At 49.7% G+C, this 21,685-nt stretch overlaps 2 protein-coding genes across 2 annotated transcripts in view; both read left to right on the top strand.

The window, feature by feature from the left end:
* Window positions 1–4,214, top strand: part of LOC120955524 (cadherin-related tumor suppressor) — a 43,417-nt gene extending 39,203 nt beyond the window's left edge. The window contains exon 9 of the mRNA XM_049609491.1: window positions 100–4,214. Within this exon, the coding sequence (XP_049465448.1) occupies window positions 100–3,028 (2,929 nt within the window). The 3' untranslated portion in view covers window positions 3,029–4,214. The remainder of the gene's footprint in view (window positions 1–99) is intronic.
* Window positions 4,215–4,818: 604 nt separating this feature from the next.
* Window positions 4,819–21,096, top strand: LOC120958439 (uncharacterized). The gene is made up of 10 exons (XM_040381263.2): window positions 4,819–8,374; window positions 10,891–11,238; window positions 11,324–11,452; window positions 11,549–11,892; window positions 11,967–12,069; window positions 12,160–12,193; window positions 12,370–12,565; window positions 12,677–12,813; window positions 12,949–13,069; window positions 18,792–21,096. Exons 1-10 carry the CDS (start codon window positions 5,087–5,089, stop codon window positions 20,713–20,715), a joined length of 6,624 nt encoding a protein of 2,207 aa, XP_040237197.2. The 5' UTR covers window positions 4,819–5,086; the 3' UTR covers window positions 20,716–21,096.
* The last annotated feature ends 589 nt before the right edge of the window (window positions 21,097–21,685 follow it).

Genomic DNA, 21,685 nt, shown 5'->3' with positions numbered 1-21,685 from the left:
GTAAGTTGATCGATAATCTCGTCTTACTTGTACAATTACAATCTCTCTTAATTCGTGTTCTAATTAATTGTTGAATGTTCCTATCTTTCCTCTCTACAGAACGCTGAATTTCAACAAGCACTATCTGCTTGTGGGCGGCCTTATGGCAGCGGATCCGGTGCTAGAGCGTCCTGGACAGGTACATTCAGATGATTTGGTCGGTTGCGTGCACAGCGTGTCCATCAACGGGCGAGCGCTCAATTTGAGCAATCCGATCAAGTCTTTCGGCATCGAGTCGACTTGTCAGCGCAGCACCGGTAGCAGTGGACCATGCGGCCTCGGACTTCCGGAGGATCCGGCACAGCCCCTTTGCGGTCCTTACGGTCAGTGCATGGACCGATGGCATACAGCCATGTGCCGTTGCGGTGGAGCCATCCTGTCCCCCGACTGTTACAGCTCGCTGGACGCATACTCACTGCAGGACGGAGCATTCATCGAGTTCGAGATCACGGAGAAACACAAGCGCATGCAGCTGCTGGAGAGCATCTACAGTGGCAAGAGCTGGATCTGGAGCTACGATGTGACGCGAAGTAAACGCCACGAAGGTCACGTCGCACCAACACTGACGATCGCCGAGGATCCGCCCAAGTATATGAGCATTCTGTTCAAAACGAACAAACCGAGCGGAGTTCTTATATATGCCGCCACCAGCAGCAAGCACTACACTGCTATCGAGCTAAGAAACGGTCGACTTTCATACACCTCACATCAAACGTCCTTCGTGAACGTTTCCGCATCGGCCGGCGGGGGACAAGATGGCAGTTCGCTAGCCGATGGTAATTGGCATAACGTAACGCTACACTCACACAACCGTGTGCTGCAAGTGTTGGTAGATGGAAGGATGGTGGTGCCAGAGTTGGATGCAACAGGCGTGCATGACTTCCTAGATCCGTACCTGACCGTGCTGGCCATCGGGAATGTCCGCAGAGAGTACTTCAGTGCCAGTGAAACGGAGCCAATGCCCGCCTACTTCCAGGGATGTCTGGCCAACTTCACGATCAACGGAGAGGTGCAACCGTTCAACGGATCGGGCAGTATATTCCGCAGTGTCGTGCATCGGGGTAACGTGGCGCAGGGCTGTGCCTGGAGCGTTCTTGGCACGGCGCAGGTTACCAACCCGCTGAACATAGGCATTACGCTAGTGATCGTGTTCTTCGTGATGCTTCTGATTGGCATTTTCATATCCTTCCTGGTGGTACGATGCCGTCGTCAGCATAAGGAAAAAAGCGGAGCTCTGGGCCACTCTTCGGCAGCGCTGCACTCCAAACAGAACGGAACGGGAGGATCAACGCTGCTGGCCGGCTCGGGAATGGTGTCTTCCGGCGGTCTGCATGGTGACGGTGGTGGCCGTGGGATGCATGCGAACGATCTGTCCGTTGTGGGATACCATTCGGAAAACAGTGACATGTTGCGTGGCGTCAGTGGCCATCATCTCGTCGGCCCCGAGCTTATCTCGAAGAAGTACAAAGAGCGCGATCTAGCCGCCACGGAACCACAGCGACCACAGCGACCAGACATAATCGAGCGCGAGGTGGTAAGCAAAAGTCCACCGCTGCCACCGCCGAGTCAGTCGCATCATCCATCGGCCCCGCACGATCACACCAACAATCCGTCCTCGATGGATCTCGGCTCGGAGTATCCCGAACACTACGATCTGGAGAATGCAAGCTCGATCGCACCATCGGACATAGACATTGTGTACCACTACAAGGGCTACCGGGAGGCAGGTGGGGTGCGTAAATATAAGGCCACACCGCCACCGGTCGCCACCGCATATACGCACCACAAGCATCAAACGTCGGCAGCGGCCGCCCAGCAACAGCATCGCCATTCGCCGCATCACGCAGCCGCCGGGGGACCGTACGCACCGCGGGTACTGCCGCCACCACAAGCTAGTCAGCCGCCACCTTCGAATGGAGCGGCACACGCACGCCAGCACCAATCGACGCCGCTGGCAAGGTTGTCGCCAAGCTCGGAGCTCAGCTCGCAGCAGCCGCGCATTCTTACGCTGCACGACATCTCCGGCAAGCCGCTGCAGAGTGCCCTGCTGGCAACGACCTCGAGCTCGGGTGGCGTCGGTAAGGATGCGCTGCACAGCAACAGTGAGCGAAGCCTCAACAGTCCCGTCATGAGCCAGCTTTCGGGCCAGAGTTCGAGCGCGCGCAGTCGCAGCAAGAATCCGGGCGGTGTGCCGTCGCAACCCCCGAACGTAGTCTCCGTCAGCTCCGTCGTGGTGCCTGTGGGTCACGGTGGCATGGGCCTAACGGCTGAGGAGATTGAGCGGTTAAACGCGCGTCCGCGTACCTCTAGTCTCGTCTCCACGCTGGATGCCGTGTCGAGTAGCAGCGAGGCGCCAGCACGCGTGCCAGCGCCGCATCTCTCGCACATGCACCATTCGCCGGCCGATATCGATGCGCACAGCTCTACCTCAACGGACGAAAGTGGCAACGATAGCTTCACCTGCTCCGAGATTGAGTACGACAACAACAGCCTCAATGGAGACACGGGTGCCACCAACAACGGTGTCGTCGGTAGCAAGTACGGCAAGGGACGGGACGATCCCGGTCGCCGTAACGATGTGGGCGGAGGCGGCACCGGAGGACCCGGCGGTGGAGGAGGCGGTGGCGTTAACGGTACCGGTGGTGGTGGTGGAGGTGGCAAGGGAGCCCCCCATCTTCCACCTGCTTCCTCGTACGATGGGTTTGATTCATCGTTCCGAGGATCGCTCAGCACGCTCGTCGCTTCGGACGATGATCTGTCCAGTCACATGGTTGGAATCTACCGGCAGCCGAACGGAGGCGGTGCAGCCTCCCCGTCAGCTACCGGTTGGGATTATCTGCTGAACTGGGGCCCAAACTTTGAGAGTCTCATGGGCGTGTTTAAAGACATAGCCGAACTGCCAAGCGATGTAACGGTCAATGGCCGAGTTCCAAACTCGCTGCGTATTCCTACCGGCGTTCAGTCGAAACCCTCCGAAGAGTACGTTTGAACGCACGAACGCAGTACTCCGAAACGTGGTTTACCATTGCAACTGTAACATTTTTGTACAAATCAACACAATCCTACAAAAGTCCAACTCACGTACAGATAATAGCTAGACAGCAGTTAGTAGGAAACCAATCAAGCAACTCCTCGTGTACATATAAAACTACCATGCCTCGAATGCAGACCCATCTGCTGAGATTAGACATTTAGCGTTTAAGCGTTGCATCTAAGAATGGCACCAACTGCGAATGATGCATCTCTGTCCATCCAATTTTTATTTTGTCGCAGGAAAGATAAGAAGTTCAACAGAAAAAAAAACATACTTTGTAAGCGGTGGTACCTTGTATCAAGGTCCTAAAGAAGTACGTAGCGCGTATGTAATTGCACCGGGTGCAGGGCAAATGCATCGACGCAAGGTCTCTCTATGCATTTATGCACCCCCTCTTTTGACAAGTTTTGACACACAATAGGACAATTTTAGGGCCGCAACCCACGCAACAATAATACGTGTCACTGCCGGTACGGTTGGGGTTTGGTCGAAAGGAAAAGAGAGGCAAACGATTGAAGAAACGCAGTGCTATGGTCTTTTTTAGGCTTACTCGAGTGTGTGTAAAAGCACACCTCTACTCAGATTATTCAGCGTGTGTTTGTGTACATAAATAGCGAAAGCGCTGGTCGAGCAGGATCGTTCACTGAATGCGCGTAGCATGTAAACTATACTTCTTGCCATATGCTTTTAAATATATAAGAAAACCACTACCGATCCGTGGGCTGGTGTACAGCCAGCACCAGTGTGCTGCATGAGCCTATGATTTTAATGCGTTATGAGACTGTTTTATTTTTAACATTCAAACTGTATTTAGGTAGTCGTGCTGTATTATAATCATGGCGAGCTCTATCGTCTTTTAGCTTTTTTTAACTTTTGCGCAGTTTTATTTTTGGGTCGCATCCGGTTTTTAAAAGGAACCTTGACATTGCGGTGCATAATAGGAATTGTACGATAGGAAACATACGTACGGCACAATGTTCAATTCCATCACTCACAAGCTAAACCAGGGCGTCAAAATCTAGCATTCGAGTATTTTAAAGAGAGAGAACAAGCGATTTTTTAAAAATGGTTCACAAAAGACCACAATTTGGTAAAATGTATAATTGAAGAGAATAAATTTCACACCACTGTAAAATGTAAACGTACGTTTTGCCTTTCAATTGATCTACTCCTATCCGAAATCCGACACACTCCCCCCCCTTTTTTCACAATTTGCATTGCTGCCCTAACTGAACTTTGCCAAAATTTTGATGCTGGTAACACATAAACAATCAGGCGGCGAGAGAATATGGAAACGAATTGGAGTTGGGTTCGGGCGAATCATCATCGTGCGATAGCTGCAATTGCACTGAAGGGAGCTACGCTCGATCCAGTACGTTTGAAACACATGCGATGACCCAATGTAGGTCGCTGCCGGTTTCTATACCAACGACGATGTGCCAAAACAAAGCCATTTCAAACCATGCACTATGGGACATGATACCGAAAGCTTTACACTGTATGGTTGATCAGGTAAGGAATATTTTGTGTAATAAGTTTCTTAAAAAAATTAAAATTTCAAACCTTGTTCAAAACACAATAAGAGATCTTCCGTCTCGGATCACGTGATGACAATGTTGCTACCGACCAATTGTATTGTACCATAGTGCTTTCAACCTTTCAAACGCATGCTCATTAACAGGGCGAAATGGTCCATCGGTCCATCGGTATGAGTTTCCCGTTTGTGTCGGTTCTAATTCCTCCGAACACTGGGTCCGTCAGCCAAGCCGAACTTGCGGTCCGTGCGTTCAGTTACGAGTTACAATTAAAACCGTCCGGTTCGTTCCTTCTAAAGCTGGGAGGATGGTGCTTAAGTGCTAAAAGACCCACCACCCTTGGGCAAGGAAGTGTTACAACTCTTGGTGTGCTATTTGTACATAGTTAATCCCGATAGCAGGATAGGCGGGCTCGGGCTACACATTAAGTGAAGTGCAATATATATAGAGTGCTTCAGTTTCTCTCTCTTTACGAAACATGTTTTTCCGTCGCGTGTTTGCTAAGAACGCGGTCGGTTCCTCCAGCAGTGGTGACAGTGCGACTTCCTCGAATGGCAATACAGGAGGAGGCAGCATGCATGCCATGCACGGTAGTAGTCTCGGTATGTCTGCCAACGGTGTGCCGCTCGAATCTCCGGCCCGGTACCGGCGTGCACTGAATGTGGAGGATAATCATCGAGTGCTATCAGTGCTGCAGCTGACACCACTTTGGGAGTACATCATTCGCAATAATGAGCTCCCGGTCGGGCTCAACATGAACGAGCTGTTTCGGGAGTTTTTGGAGCGATTGCACGATCCCGAGTTTCAGGTGCGCCAACACGCACTGCGTGTCTTGATTGACGTGATCATAGTGCTGCGAGATGAGACGGACATTTACTTTGCCCCGCTACTTCCCCCCATCATTGACAATCTGGGCCACCCTTCTCCGGCAGTGCGAAAGGGTGCGCTGGATGTGCTGAAAGTGTACATCGCCCAAACCAAGCTCCCCGAAACCGTTATGCTGGAGATCATGAACTACGGTATGGACCGAAATCCGAAAGATCCGCTCAGCAGCCGGTACATCGTGGGGGTTATGCTGGCACTGCCTTCGCTCATTCAACCCGCTATTTTGACCGCCAAACGAACGTTCATTCTGCGCGCAGTTATCAATGCGCTCGGGGGCAAGATGGTGCAGATAACGTATCAAGAGATTGCGCTTAAAATCCTGCTCAAGATCAAAAATACGATCGGTTCGCGCGAGTTTTACGAGTGCATTTCGGTGGCGTATCGGCGTGATTTTGACCTTCTGTGCAATGTGTATGGCTTGCCGAATCCACCGAAAAGCCCGCGACGGGATCCAGTCGTTCCTCCCGGCGAGATACCGCTGGGAAACGTTGATATGCGAAAGTCGTGGAAACCAACAGTGACTCCCGGTGCACCGATGCAGCCACTCTCACCCAAAGCACAGCGCTGGAAGTCTGGTAGCCATGGAGATATTTCTCGATCGACGGTGACCAACGATCCGGTGCGATTGCGACACCGAGTCGGATCGGACGAGCGACTCCCAGCGCAGCACGACTACATTCTGAGCAAAGGACCCGGCGGAGGACCACTGCTGCGGCGCGTTAGTTTAGAGAAGATTGACGATTCGAAGGTCATCATGGAAACGGAGATTAAAATCAACAAGGAGTCGGTGACGATGCGTATCCTAGAGGCGGAAAACTCCAACTCCAACTCAATCAGCGAGGAAAGCGACGAAGACAATGCAAACAAACGGTTCGGAGTAGTGCGTGTCCTTACCGACAGCGAGCTGGAGGATAGCGTCACGGTGAAATCGATTGCGGGAAGTCAGGCAACCATGCAACAAGAGCTGCTGCACTCTTCCGACACGGAATACGTCCGGAGAACGCCGCGACGCGTACGGTTTGGTGGAGAAATAGTTAAAATGCGCACCCCAGACAGTGACACATTCGATCAGAGCGATCAAGATGCACTTACACTCTCACAGACGTCAAACCAATCCACACAGCTGCTATCGTCCTCTTCAGCAACATCGGATCGAACGTCTTCAACGATGGCGCCACCTCAGCGATCCTCGTTGAAATCGGCATCCTCGTCTTCTGATCGTAGCAGCACAATCTACTCGAACACGATGATGCGAAGGCAATATTCGCAGTCGGCAGATACGGAACGTTCGTCACCTCCAAGCACTATGGCGCTGTCGTCTTCCGACTTTAACAGTAGCTTCACCTCCAAACTAAGGCCCTCGTCGGCAAAGTCGATCATGGAAACGTCCGGGCTGAGCGAACTTAACTCGGGATCAGATCCGGAGGATAACTTAGCTCCATCAATGGTAGCAAGCAGTGTTGCAGAGGAGGTAGACCACAGCGCATCGCGAGCATCATCACGACCTAAATCATCTCTTACGCGTCCAAAGTCTGCAAAAACTCCTCCACCAGAGCCGAAGGAGATACAACAGCCTGAACCGGTTAAAATCAATAATACTGCTCCACAACATCCAGAGACGCCCGATGCACAAAGCCGCCCAGAACCCGACCCACTAACGGCGGCCGCTCTCGATGCTAGCTCCATCCTGGCCGACAAAATAGAGGAAGTAAAGCAAGCGATCCAAGGTATCGAAAGCAAGATAAACAACGTAGTAATGCAGAAGGCAGACTCGATCGATACGGTACAGAATCACAATGCAGGCCATAGCTCAACACCGAAGCTAGAGCCAAACCTCTCACTCGAAGTGCTTATGAAAACCAATCACAACGAAAATGCGGCCAACCTTGAACAGGATCCTTCCCAGGCAGAGCACAACAAGAAGGATTACACCAAAGAGCTCAACATCGAAATACCGAAAGAAGAAAAGCTACAAAACGCTCCACCACCACCATCGCCCAAGCCAGCCCAGGCCGCCGACAAGGGTGAAGGGGTATCTCCCGTCACATCACAAACCAAACCAATACCCAAGATCGTACGATCATCAGGTATTCCTCGCCTCAACACGATGCCCTCACCAAAGACGATGCGAAAAGCGCACGAAACCCTCAACAATGCGCCCAAGTCACCGACCACCGGTGGCTCCGATGGCAAAGGTCAGCTCACACCGCAGCCGGCCAATGCGGTCCGCGGTCGAACGTTGTCGCGAAGCCGATCGGCCACCTCTGCCACGATGAAGCGCAGCGTCTACATCAGCCCCTCATCTCTCAGTCCCAAGCCGCACAGTGGCATCGAGATGATTCACAACCTGCTGCGAAGTCCGTCCACATCGCCGCACCGAAGTCGTCGGAAAAGTTCAAATGTGAACGATGCAAAATCGCTCGATATGATTGCGGCAAGCGATAAGAACAACAACAACACCCAGCTCATATCCAGTGTTAGCGAATCGGTCGTCGACGGGCGTACGGACAAGTGCATCAGCGTGAACGAGGATGACATCTTCGATGTGTTTGGGAAAACCATTGCGACACAAACGTCCGTCGACGAGCTGGTAGACCGCCCGACGCCCTTTGTGCCGTTTACTCGAACGCCTTCGCGGCTAACATTCGGCGCACCAAGCGATGCAAATGGAAATGAAATCATCAGCACACTCAGTCCAGCAGCAGCAGCAGTGGATGGGCATGAAAAATTCGTTTCCTTCTCCAAAGATCGCGCCCATTCGCCGAACGTGTCGCGACCGGCATCGCCCAAGCAAACGCAACCGCCGATGCAGCAAATAATCAGCTCCTGGGAAGATCTCGGTATCGTGAGCCGCCTCACGCTTTTGCAGCTGAAAAGTCCGGTAAGTTTTTGAGGACACCCATTTAAAGGTTACCTCGGTTCGGTCTTCACCGACCATTATTAGTATGCCTACTCTCATTTTCGTTAGTGGAACAAACACTAGTGAAATGAACAGTAAAAGCCGTTGCGACGGCGTCTGACATTAACTGAAATAGGGAAAATCTAGATCAGGCCAGTAAATAAAACTCAACCTACCTACCTACCTACTGCTACTACTACTGCTGCTGCTGCTGGTCGCTCATTAGAATGACCAATTTTCTCCTCGGCTCCGTTGGTTTGACCTCCTTTTTTGCACAAATTACACAAAGACCGTCCCGCCAGCAGAAGCTTTGTTACTTTGGCTCAGAAAACTTTGAAAAGCCCCAGGTTTGGGTGAGACGGAGTTAAAAAAGCAATACACTCGGACCGGCACCTGTTATAGTCCTCACCTTAGGGCGATTTTCATCAACAAGCCTCCCGGTCACCTACATACCCAAGCCACCTGTGGGTGGCTACCTAGGCTCGTAGTTGGTATTCATTTTACCCAAACCAAAGGGTTCGCTCAACCACCAGGCGAATGACGTACGTCCATCCGATTACATACGGGAGGTACAGAAATGCTTTCGAAAATCAAGTGCAACACGCAATCGATGCGACAACGGGCCAGCCCGCGCTCTGTATATGGTCAAGCTCGGTTAAACGTAAGGATATTCCCCCACACAGCGCTGTCCGAAGAAATAACGAACCATCGGTTCATGGCTTCACATCTCGCCGCGTTCATCGCGTTTTTTTATATACATAACCGTAATTTCCTTTCGTCACGTTGACATTTTACTTTAAAAGTGACGTAATCGGATCGAATCGAGTAAAACATTGCTGCTGGAAATGATTTTTACTCCACTCGTTTGTTCTGCCGAACCTCGATGCATTTCATTATCATTATTAGACGATCACGCTGATCTAGCTGAATGGTAAAGAAAAATGTATTCCACACCGCATCGTCATAATTTCATTTCCGTAACTCGCTTTCGCTAAAAAGTGGAACGCTCGCTACCTGGGCTAATGAATCACCGGAAAAGTAATTACAAACATGTTTCAACTATTTTACTTTAAAAAAGAAACTCGCCTGAGACCGAAAGAAGGACACCGGGGCAAGAACAGCAGCAACTACACACACGAATCTGTCAACCTGTAGTGCAAAGGTGCAAAATAGGGTCAAAAGCGGGTTAAAAGCTGCCCGCCTCACCTTTGGTGCCCGAAATGGTACCGCGCAAGGAACACACATTGCGTGCTGTTGTGTTCGCCACCTAGCCAAGAGAGGGTTTTCATTTTTTTGTGCCACAGACTTTCTTCGCAGCACCACGAGTCACCACTAGGGAGTCACCTACATCCATGTAATTTTCCTACATTTCTCACCCATGCGCGCAACAAAAAAGTAACACAAAGACTCCTTCTTAAAGCGACATCGACAGCAACGACGATTTCTTATAATGTCTTATCAACGTCCGGTTTACTTATTACACCCGGCTACGATCTACTTTCGTTGGGTCCTTTCTTTCTTTCATTCTATTCCTTTCGGTTTCGGACACCCTAGATTTGTCCCAAAACAAAACCCGCCAACACCAACATCCTGCTGCTGGCGGGCTCTTTGGCCAACACTTTTTGGGGAAAAGGGAAATAGAGAACGGTGTCAACGCACTAAATCAATTCCACGCCACACTATGAAGGGACTTTCAGTTTCGTTTTCTCAGCCCCAAACCTAATCACAAATTTTCGTGCCACTAATTGTGTAGGTGCCCTGTGTGGCTGCCGTGGGTACCGACGGGTTTTCCCCCCATCTTCTTGACCCGGGGACCGTCCGCCCGGTCGGTGACTGTGTGTGTTTCCGATTATGATTGTTGGCACTGTTCTCGCACTTGGCGCTTTGTGGCACTGGTGGCTTCTCGAAGAAACACACTCGAAGAACCACACACAATTCCACCAATCTGACGTACGTTCCCAATCCTCCGGCTCTCTGACGCAGCCCCCCTTTTTATGACCATTGGGGACTGCGGTGCGGTGTTCTACAAAAGGAAATCGGTACCACTTCGTACGCCGAAGGAATTTTCTAGGTTAGAGAAGACGAAGACGGCACACAGGGCAGCCACACAGCCAGCCAGCCGGGCTTAGCCGAAACCCTTGCCAATCCGAAGGTTCAGTAGCTCTCCTTGAACCGGCCGGATAAGGTTGCCGATTGTCTGGTGATTAGTTCGGCAGCCAGCCAATCAAAACCGCATTGTGAAACAGTGTCCATTAACAGGCTTCGGTGGTGGTGATAATAGTTCATTTCTAAAGAAATACTTCTCTTCGGAACGGAAACAAATCTTCACCAGCGATGAGAAATGTAAATTCCATTTGTTATCCAGTTATCGTTTACAGTGCAATAATAGTGAAGCAAATTTACTCCCCAAACCGGTGTATTGGGGCTTGTTGGTTAGTGAATAACGTCTCAACTTTTTGCTCCCTTCTCTCTTCCTCTCCCTCTCTCTCTCTGTCCAGGACTGGCGGTTACGGTCCCAAGGTTTCTGTAGCATCGAGGAAGCACTTAAATCATCCGATAATCTGGCAAAGGTGCAACCCTATCTCGAGTCGCTGCTGCGCACGCTGCTGTCCTCGGAGCGGAATCTCGATGTCATTGACGATAAGGTGCGCATGTTGGTCAACCTGGTGTCCCGGCTGCCGCTCGAAAACCTGGAGGACCGGGTGGGACAAATCATGACCGGCCTGTGCCGGCAGGGCGGCCCCGGAAGCAACACGGTGGCCAAGGCACTGATGCAACGATTACCAACGGCGGCCATTGTTCAGCGGTTACTATCGGATGATTTCCTGCATGCCAAAAGTTCCAAGGTTAGCAATAACGTTCTGGTGTGGGTTTTTGCGTTGTTTTCATTGCCCCTCCCCTCCTCTCATTGCCCTCAATGTCTCGTTGCAGTTTCGCGAGAATGCATTGCAAACGGTGCTGTTTGCTTTAATGACATTTCCGAGCACCTACTTTGACATCAAAACGCTTATTTCCCGAGCGACCGAAGCGGCACTGGATCGCAAGAAACGCGTCCGCCATGTAAGTAGTGTAGTAGTGGAAGTTGTAAACCCGTTCCGGTGGATGTTTTTGTTGCTAATCAAGCTCTGTTACAACTTGTTCTGTTCACTATTACAGGCTGCGCTGGACGTGCTTGCTGTGCTGGGACAAATTAGCTCTCCTAAATTGGTTCTAGACGTTGTCTGCGCCGCTGTCGGAACACGCTCGGAAGGAAACCATCTGATCACGGCCGTCAAGGCACGCCTGGCCCGCAAGCAGCTTCCCTTCATCGGCCCGGACGGAAGCGTAGAGTACGCGATTAAAGTTCCTTCTAACCGGGCCAGCTCGGTCATCATGTTCGGTGCGGACGTCGATTGGATCGAGGCTGGTAGTGGGTCCGCTTCGCCCACCTTCAACCGGCCCGGGCGAAACAAATATCCTAGCTTTCAAGTGGAAAACAGTTCGTTTGAAGACATCAGACAGTAAGGCTTTGTCTTAATAGGAAAATTTGACACGAATGCCCTCATGGCTGATTGTTTGTTTGCTCTTCTTTCAGGAAGCCAAGCTTCACCGTTTTTGACGAAATTAAACAACCAATTGAAACATCGAAAATTGCCACCCATTCGGGCTGGACATCTAAAATCCCGGTCTCATATGCGGTAAGAAATGTCATTTGCAAGAAATTGCATCCAAACAATCCCGTATCTTAACCCCATATTACTATGCTCCGCTTTTGCGTTCGCCTGCAGGATAATATGGCCCAGCCAGTAGGACCGACCAATGGTAAGTTACTGTTGAGCGAAATGGTTTTGTTGTTATGATCTTGACACACTTTCCCCGAGAAGGCTTTTTACTGCAACACCTCGGACAGTAGCAGCAGCAATACCGCACCTAATGCCGGAAAATCCCTAACATATGCAAATTGATGTTCTCCTTCATTCACACACACAAACACACAGCCACTCGACCAATGTACGGCAATGGACAATCTTCCAGGTCGTACCCGGAGCTGCTCGACAGCAAGCTGACCGCAGCCGCAGGAGCAAAGCCCGGCACAATCAACAACCGAAAGCTGGAGGGAAATTTGTCCGGCATACCGCAAATAGCGAATGGCAAACTTTCACGCAACGCAACATCCTCCTCCTCTTCGTCAAGGTACGTCCTTCTTCAATCATATCAATGCGTTACACCACTTAGCAAATTCCAATTTTCGCGCCATATTCCCCCGTTATGAGCTGAATGCATTTGAATCTCCTATCTGATTAGATTTCCCGAAATGGATCCGAAGACGAACGGTAAGGCCATGCTGGCGAAGAACAATAACCCGTACGAAATGAGGACACCGCGAATGCGGGGCAAGCTGTATTCCCGCAACAGTGATGGGTTTATGAGCGACACAATCGGTAAGTCTTAAGGGCACGATCGTCGCGGTGTTACCGTTTTGCTGTCGCATTCTGCGTTTGCATAGAGCGTTATCTGATGCCCGGCACTGTGGTGGTCACTGCTTCTTCTTTTTTTTGCCTGAATCTTTTCTGCAGCTAGTGCCAATAAGCAAGTACACAACGACATCCGACCCGCTACGGATCCGGTGGTGGAAAGTGAAGGTTTCAGACAATCGAGATTTGGTATGCGGTTCTACAATCCGAATCTAATGGGAAGGTAAGTGCACTTACGATACATCATCAAACTTGTTGACCGATTCTTGGTATATCTTAAACGCCGGGGGACATTGTCCGTACTCGCTAGTGTAATTTCAATTTTAACTAGCGCACCTGGCGGCGGCTGGTGGAAGCTTGTTTTGGTAATCGAGGGAATGGTCGTGCCGGATCTCAAAATTAAGTAGTTTTTTTCATCGGTTTTTTTATGCGAAGATGGCTGAAACACTTGCACAACATATTTATCTATCAATAAACAAGCTCCAGTCCTGTTTAAGTAAAAAACCGTGGAAAAATAACATATTTTCTGAAGCGGCTTACATTACTTGTTAACATGCTTCGCTCAGCCGCCGCCAGATGCACTAGTGAAAATCGAAATTACACTAGGAGAGTACGGACAATGTACAGTATCGGACAGAAAGATAGGGCATTGGTTTTTTAACGCACCGTGCACCCGTTGGGCCAAGTTTATGTGTGGTTTGTATGTGTTTGTGTGTGTGTGTGTGTGTGTGTGTGTGTGTGTGTGTGTGTGTGTGTGTGTGTGTGTGTGTGTGTGTGTGTGTGTGTGTGTGTGTGTGTGTGTGTGTGTGTGTGTGTGTGTGTGTGTGTGTGTGTATGTGTGTGTGCATGTGTGTGTGTGTGTGTGTGGATGTATGTTTGAATGTGTATTGATGTGTGTGTTTGTTTCACAAGTAGGTCGTTTCGGATAGATTTGTAAGTAGTTTTTTTGTGTTTTGGGTTAGGTTTTTGGTGTGATAAGCAGGACCACCGCCCTCGCGATCAGTGTGTTTTCGATATATTTACAATGTTACGGTCTTCTTTCGCCGTGGTCTTCTGAGGACGTCCGGTTGACTTGCGCGTTTCGGTTGTCCAAGCGCGTTTCAGTTGTCTAAGCACGTTTCGGTTGTCCGAAGCGCGTTTGCCACAAAAGTGCGCGATCGTTCCATTACGAACTCGATCCTTTTGCGCTTAATGCCAGCAGCAGCCATTCGCTTTTACATATGGCGCTGATAATCGGTACATCGTTTACCTCGACCTATTGTTACTAATATTGCTTGCTTGGACCGTCAAGAACGCGCTGGTTAAAAACTTGGACACGGCTGATCCCGTGCTCTGCCTGCGTTATACTTCTATACGCGATGCATTACATCGTTTTGGAGCAGCGAAAACATCGCATGGATAAAAACTATCAACGAGTACGCGAATAAGCGTCTTCCCTTCAAAATCGAGAAAATAATACTGCCACGCTCATGAAACAAAACGCCCATTGAAAAGAATAACTGCGCGCCAGCTCAATGCACGCACAAAGTTTACCATTCGCACACAACGTGCAACGCAGAGATGCACGAAGGCCTTTCAATGGCGTGCACTGGAGAAACACCTGTGAGGGAATGCCGAGTTCATTGCTATTGTGCGCGTGTCCATTTCGCACCGGTGTCGCATTCACATTCATGAAACAGCACACCTGCGTTTTCGTCCGAGGAACAAGCGCTGCTGTCGATGCAAACTTTAGTTTTTATCCAAGTGTAAACGCACAATGTTTCACATGATAACACACATAATAAGAATAATTTCAACGCAATATGACATCATGGCAAGCTATGTTTTTCAGACACAATACACATTAAAAAGCACACTCTCTTTCTACTACTACACACACACACACATGCACACACACACACTCACACACACGTACACACACACATACACACATACACACACACAAACACAAGTAACGTGGTAAAACAAGTGCACGGTGCATTGAAAAAAAGGGTCCTATCTTAATGTCCGATACTGTACCCCCGGGCCTTAATACGTTGCAAAAGTCTCAGACTAAATGGATTTCTCTGCTTAGCTATCAATAACTTGAGTATCTGGCCATCGCCAGCCTTATGTGACCACAACAAGCGATTCATTAGACCACTTTCCCGTCATAAATTAATATGCAATTAAATCATACAATGAAACGATAGTGTGAGCAATGACATTAAAGGCATAGATTGGGCCGGTACAGTCCATAGTAAAGTCGCCAGGTCGTAGGACCTAACAACAACACGCTCGTCAAAGGTTCGAGCCGCCCCGTTTGAATCAAATCCCTAATAAGTAATACACATTATTAGTGATGGATCATACGATTCAATTCACGACTCGAATCGGAGTCGAATGTGGAACTATCGGAATCGATTCCCACCTGTAGGTGCAGCAGGTAAGGTAGATCAGTGTTGGGCTCAAGCCTAACCCGTGGGTTCAACGGAATTGGAGTAGATCCAAAAGATCAGTAGATGTGCAAGAAAGCATAAAGAGCCAGTTAGGGTCGGGTCTTGAAGCTACATTGACCCGACACAACCAGAACTCGATGCACCAACAGAATCGGAGAGTCGTGCATTAATGCATCATTACGGTCGGCACTAAAACTCGGCACGATGGGAATCGATTCCGATAGGCTTGCTGTTGTTATGCTGAGGTAAAAACCAATCAAGTCACTAATATCCAAGCCCATTACTGGCTAATGCACCTTCTTCTATTTGGCGTAACGTCCTACGCGGACGTGGCCTATACAGGCTTTCGAGACTTAATTCATTACCACGTAGCTGGATAGTCAATCCTTGCTACGGGGGGATGGTCCATTCTGTGCTTGAACCCATGACGGGCATGTTATTGAGTCGTTCGAGTTGACGACTGTACCACAGGACCGCCGTGGCCAATGCACACTTAGAGCAAATAAAACTGTTGTGCGACACAAGAGTAAATCGAACTTACTGCAACAAAAGCAATAGCCTATCGTTTGCACTAAATCACCCAAAACACAACCTTTATGTACTTCATTGCTATAGGTGCATACTTTATGTGTCAAACGACCTCCAAAATCAATTAAAAGTGCAGTTAAACGGTTACTTAAGCTATCTTTTATGTTGGCTCTTGGACATAGGTCAACCTGCGATCGATCAAGAACAACCAACCAAGATAGCATATTTTCCTTGAGCTAATTGTATATCTCACAGTATGCATTCCAACCTACTGCTGGTCAGTTGCCTCAATCCATCATAACACTGGGCGTGAATGGACCACCGCACAGGACCACAAGTGCTCTATCTTGCGTCTTAAAGTTTGGTGTCACGCAAAGACCACATCATGCTTCTCCTGCCAAACTCCACCCGGGAAAACGAAGCGGGTGCTTTATTTTTTAATGGTTTTCTCGTGTACGTCACACCATAAGTTTGTATGAGTCCTTACAGAAAAAGAGGTCAACGTATCGAACGACCTTGGGTTAAGAGAACCAATTTCAAATCTTAGGGTCTTGGGAATTGAAGGACCACCCTTGCCCAACCCACTTTCACACCCATGAGATACTGGACAACGGTTGCACAAGACGGGTTGAAGATTCATCAATGCTCTAGGCCTTTTGTTTGGGTAGACTTGCTGAATAACGATACCTACAGCACACACACACATCATAAATCATCGGTAGGGACCTCTTCGCTTTTTTGTTCGTCAATCTCAACCCCCGGTGTGTGTCTGTGTATGTGGCTGATACTTGTTTGCTGATATGGTTACTAGCTTCGACAGCAACAAAACACCGCCCAAACACACCCGTTCATTTGCGTTCTCGCTTATATCCCCGTTGTGCTGGTATGGCGCGGGATTCAATACCACCCAGCCGTGCCGAATGAATGAAAATGGGAAACTATACCAATAAATGAACGTATGGCGCGCGCTCTCCTCAGTGCATGGCGTTGATATAAACAAACCTTGCTAGAAAGGGGAGAAGAGGGGGGTACTGAAGGGACGGAATACAGCCAGGACTACCACCGCTAGCGATACACAAAAGTCCAGGAAACGTACACAGTGAAACCTACTACTGTGGAGGGTTACCCGGTGTTGGTAGGTTTCGGCTTGTGCGCCCGCCTGCCATTATACATAGCCGTGTGTTACCCGGTTACCTTCAGCCAGTGGCGTCGCAACATTCATTCGCCGTTCGGTGGCAATAGCGTGCTGTTACCCTTATATCACACATCGCAGCGCTGGACATCGCGGCGCAATCATCGGTGACCACCGGTGAAGTCGTGAAGGACCGAAGGACTCTTGGGCGAACTTCGGTCGATTCAGTCCAATACATAAGGGGGAATGGTCGTCGTAGTGCTAATCGATGCTATGTGTGTGTGTTTGTAGTTTTTTATTCCGCACGTAACTGACTGGCGGCTTACTGGTGCTGCTTGCGGACTTCACACGACCAAATCGCAAAACTATCCTCGATAGTAGTGAAAAGTAGGCCACAGCGCGCTAATGGTGACAAGGCTGCCTGCGTCCAGTGTCGTGTTGATGATGGGCAGTGGTGTTGTTAGCCAGCTCAACGAAGCTTCTTGAACTTTCCTTGAAGGGAAGTGTTGGACTTGTGTGCTGTATGTGCTGACGTTGGGTGGAAAAGCTTACACGCTGGTGGTCAAATGGCCGTCGACGAACTTCAAATTACGCGGACTGGTCTGGTGTGCCACTTGCTACGCGTTCGTCATCGTGGTTAGACTACTGAAGCAGTAGTAGTACGGCGCTGGTGTTGGCGGTAGTATGTTTGTGAAACTCGCTCCTACATACCACCGGATCTGTGGAAGCTGTTTGGGTTGCTTTCACCAGCTCAACCCGTCGTCGTGCACGTCGTCCGAGGAGAGGGAAGAGGAAGAGGAACCAACGGTTCCACCGATTTCCACCCTCCAACAGTGCAGTGATAACAACAACAGTGCTGCCAATGGCGCCAAAAGCGCGATGAGTGTGTGCAAAACGATCACCAGCGACGAGTTCGTTGGTGCCCCGTCCGAGGGCATGCCGCCAGTGGCCCTCGACAGTAGTACCAGTAGTAGTAGTATCTATAGCAGAATTTTGCGAACGCACCCAGAATTGGTGCGATTGTGTCAGTGGTGTTTCTTCAAGCGACGAAAAGAAACTACCCCACCCGTCTGTGATGAGACCAATCTGGGAGCAAATGGTCAGCCCGAAGTTAGCAGAATACCCTCCGAAGTGGCTTGCATCAAGCTGGCGGAAATTACCAGCGTAGTCCCCTTCGCAAATGGGACAGCTTTTGAAACGCCACAGAAACTGTTCATACCGCGAGCGTGCGAAGCAAGAGACGACGAGGAAGTGGATGGTGGTGAGCTGGTCGTAATGTTCCCGCCACCTGTCATGGTGGCTAACGGTTACGGACCGCCGACCACGGCATCGAGCGACGTGCTAATAATGGTCGAGTTCAACGACGAAACGTAATTCACAATTAGCTTTTCTTTAACATATAATATCCGCAGAAAAATGGGGTCCGCGAGTGAAGGTGTAAACGAAGCTCCGTGCCAAGAACATTTGCTTTCTTCAATGTTTTTGGCTCATTTGAATATACGTACATAAGCACCTGTGCTGTTATCCTTGGCTTTGGGCGTTACGCCTTCACTTCGGAGGTTCAATCATTCTATTCCTATCACGCCAATCGATCGATCGAAGGCAGTGGACGTGGACGATAAGGGAGGAACTCTCTGACTCGAGACGTGTTCGCTCTCCCTACGACCTCTAACTCATACCTTGTTCTCAGGCTCATCAGGCTAATGATTTGACCAGAACATGTCTTTCAAAGTTCACAGTTCACAATTTTTGCCTTTGAAGAGTGTCATTATGAATTTATAATCAGAGCCTTTCGTTTTCTTTCTTTCTTTCTTTTCCATGCCTTTGCTTTGGGACTGTTCTTCCAGCCACAACAAACAACAAATGACTACGCATGTGCAGAAGCAGGATGTAGACCAGCGTCCTAATTTATCACCGAGCAAAGGCTTTAACAACCACCATCACCACCACCATCACGACCACCATGCGGCCAGCAACGGTGGCGCAAATAATCGGAGCAACAGTGCGAGCCATGGTGAACATCAGAGCTATTACGCCGATTCCAACATGGGCACCGGCAGCGGTACTGCACCGAGCACTCCGCATCGGACACGTTTCCTGGGCGAACATCAGCCACCGGCGGGGGCAGGCATTAATCAGGAAAGCTACATCATTCATCGGGACGAAAACTATGACAGCGAGCAGGACGAACGATCAAGTAACGATTCCACCTCCACCCGCATCATCTCCAACAGTATTTTGAACTTTCGAGAGCGCGACCGAGACCGGGTAACGGTTGGTGGGGATGGTCCTTACCCAAGTGCCCTATCCGGTAGCAGTCGTCCTCCATCGATACCGTCCGTTTCGCGACCACAGTCCGTTAGCTCGCACAAGTCGATGGGTTCGGGAGTGCTCAAGCACCAAGCAACACCAGAAGGTCGTACATCGCGCACCAGTAACGCTTCGTACAGCAATGCGTCCATGAAGAATGCATCGATGGGGGACAATGTTTCGCTCAAATCGCACCGCTCGTTTGCGGGGAAAGCCCCTGGGGATGATCGTGCAGATGGTGAATGGTATGGGGAGCGGACTACGACACCGATTCATAGCGAGATGGATGGAATTAGCTCGAACCAGGTGCAGTATGAGTCGGACTATGATGAGGAGGACGATGAGCAGGTTCGAAATCACGATAGACACTTAAAACCCAAATCACCGACCACTCCGAAGCGCTATCCTACACCAAGTCCACGTCCATTGCAAGGCTCGTACTCCACAGAGGAACTGTCCAGTCATAATGCTTACAGGCAACAGGAGGGGGACGAGGAGGAAGAGGAGGAAGACGAAGAAATCGAGGAAGAGCTGGCTATTTCCCGCCCCAGAAGCCGCGTGCAGTCGGCTAGCATGGGCAATTTGCAGCATCTGGATCGGATAGAGGTAGCAGAACAATCTCCGGTGCCCGTTTCACCGAAAAAAATTCTTAAGAAACCGTTTCTAGTGCGTCGCAGCAGCAAAGTGGCCCCCGTGAAGGAGGTCGTATCGAGCGTGAAGGCAAAGAACAAGCTCAACGAGGTGATCTTTCAGAAAACGTTGCGCCGGTTCGAGAAACCGAAGGACGCGCTCAACAACTGCCTGACGCACCTGGAAAGCCCGAACTGGGAGCAAAACATCAGTGGGCTTCAATTCTTCGTGCGACTCATACGCCACCATCCGGAGGTGATCGACACCCAGATACATCTGCTGTCGGTGGCACTGGCGAAGCAGGTGCGTAACTTGCGCTCTCAGGTGGCCCGAGCCGCCTGCCAAGCTTCGGCCGAGTTTTTCGCCACCCATCGCCGGTGTCTGGAGGGTGAGGCGGAAGATATCGCAACGCATCTGCTGCACCGCACGGCAGACACCAACAAGTTCCTACGGGCCGACGCTACCCAGGCGCTGGAGGCCATGTGCGACAACGTATCGATTCCGAAGGTGGTGCACATCATTTCCTACAAGGGAGCGACGCACCAGAATGCGGTCGTGCGGACGACGGCGGCCAAGCTGCTGAACAAGATCGTGCAGCAGCTGGGCAGCGAGAAGGTGTTCGCATTGCCGAAGGAAACACGCGACAAGCTCATACTGACAGGGGCGCATCTGCTACTGGAGGGATCGCTGGAAACTCGCAACTACACCAAGAGCATGTTTAAGCAACTAGCAGACCACTCAAACTACAGCAAAGTATTATTAGAAGTGATACCTCCGCGGACCTATAGGAATATAGAGAAATCGCTGAACAGCATTCGGCAAATGTCTTAAATCTTCTCCTCAAACCCCAGCAACCGCTGCTGCGCTGGTAATGTTGTGGTGGAGCAGTTGGTTGCATATTTCGTTTCGTTACCAAAGCCGTAGTGAAATTCTCTTCTGTATTCTTACTAATAAAAATGTACGTAATTTAAGTGGTGTCTTGAGTAGTAACCATTACTGTACTTACGATTGATCAGGAGCAGAACTTTGCCGAGAATTCAGAGGAGACTTGTTGTACAATGCCCTTTGGAAGTTCAATGCCGGTAATGGCTAGCGGGGTGAGTATGGTAGTAAACTCCAGACTTCAACTGTTTATTTCAACATATCCTGGCCACGAATTTCCACTTAAAACCGAAATAAAACTTTACTGGCGTGATTTGCGCGAGATTCTAGTAAATGTGTGCGAGCATCACACCGAGATTAACATGAGGGAAATGGATCGATGAGGAGGAGGTGAGGAAGTGGCGAAGTGTATGTTGGAATGTAAGGGTTATGAAACGGTCATTTTGAATTGTTTGCGGTTGTTTTGTCAGTTGGGAATTAAAAGTTAAATGTATTTTCTGGCAGCACTGCCGATCGACAATTTGTGATTAAGTATGTGTGCGAATAAAGCGGCACTAGCGCATGAAACTCGATACGAGCCGGACGTGTTCTTTACTTTGTCTCCTTTGGCGATCGAAGACGACACAACAAAACACAACGTAGGGCGTAGAGGCGTCAAGGGGGAAAGGAACCAACAAACCATGTTCCAGAACGCAACATTGGTGCCGTGACCAGGATGGTCTAATATTTGCGGTTTGGTTTGACTGGTTAAAGTGAAGAACTTTGTGTGATTTCTTTTGGCAAAAATCGCGTAACGCGTGTGAAATCTGAAAGTTCCGTATCGAGCGTTGGTGGATTTCTGAATAAGAAAAAATCGCGAAAGCGTGAGAAATCATTGTGCTAGTGGGTGTTCTTTGCGTGTGTATGCATTTTGTGTCGC

This window comes from Anopheles coluzzii, chromosome 3 (genome assembly GCF_943734685.1).
Source record: "Anopheles coluzzii chromosome 3, AcolN3, whole genome shotgun sequence".
Lineage (NCBI taxonomy): Eukaryota > Metazoa > Arthropoda > Insecta > Diptera > Culicidae > Anopheles > Anopheles coluzzii.
This window is presented reverse-complemented; position numbering and strand designations above follow the sequence as displayed.

What these genes read in the sequence shown, in the direction of transcription:
- LOC120958439 (XM_040381263.2), top strand. Translation starts at nt 5,087, where the DNA reads ATGTTTTTCCGTCGCGTGTTTGCTAAGAACGCGGTCGGTTCCTCCAGC. An exon ending in TTTTGCAGCTGAAAAGTCCG is followed by an intron (nt 8,375 to 10,890) that starts GTAAGTTTTTGA and finishes CTCTCTGTCCAG; the next exon opens with GACTGGCGGTTACGGTCCCA. An exon ending in TCCTCCTCCTCTTCGTCAAG is followed by an intron (nt 12,566 to 12,676) that starts GTACGTCCTTCT and finishes CTATCTGATTAG; the next exon opens with ATTTCCCGAAATGGATCCGA.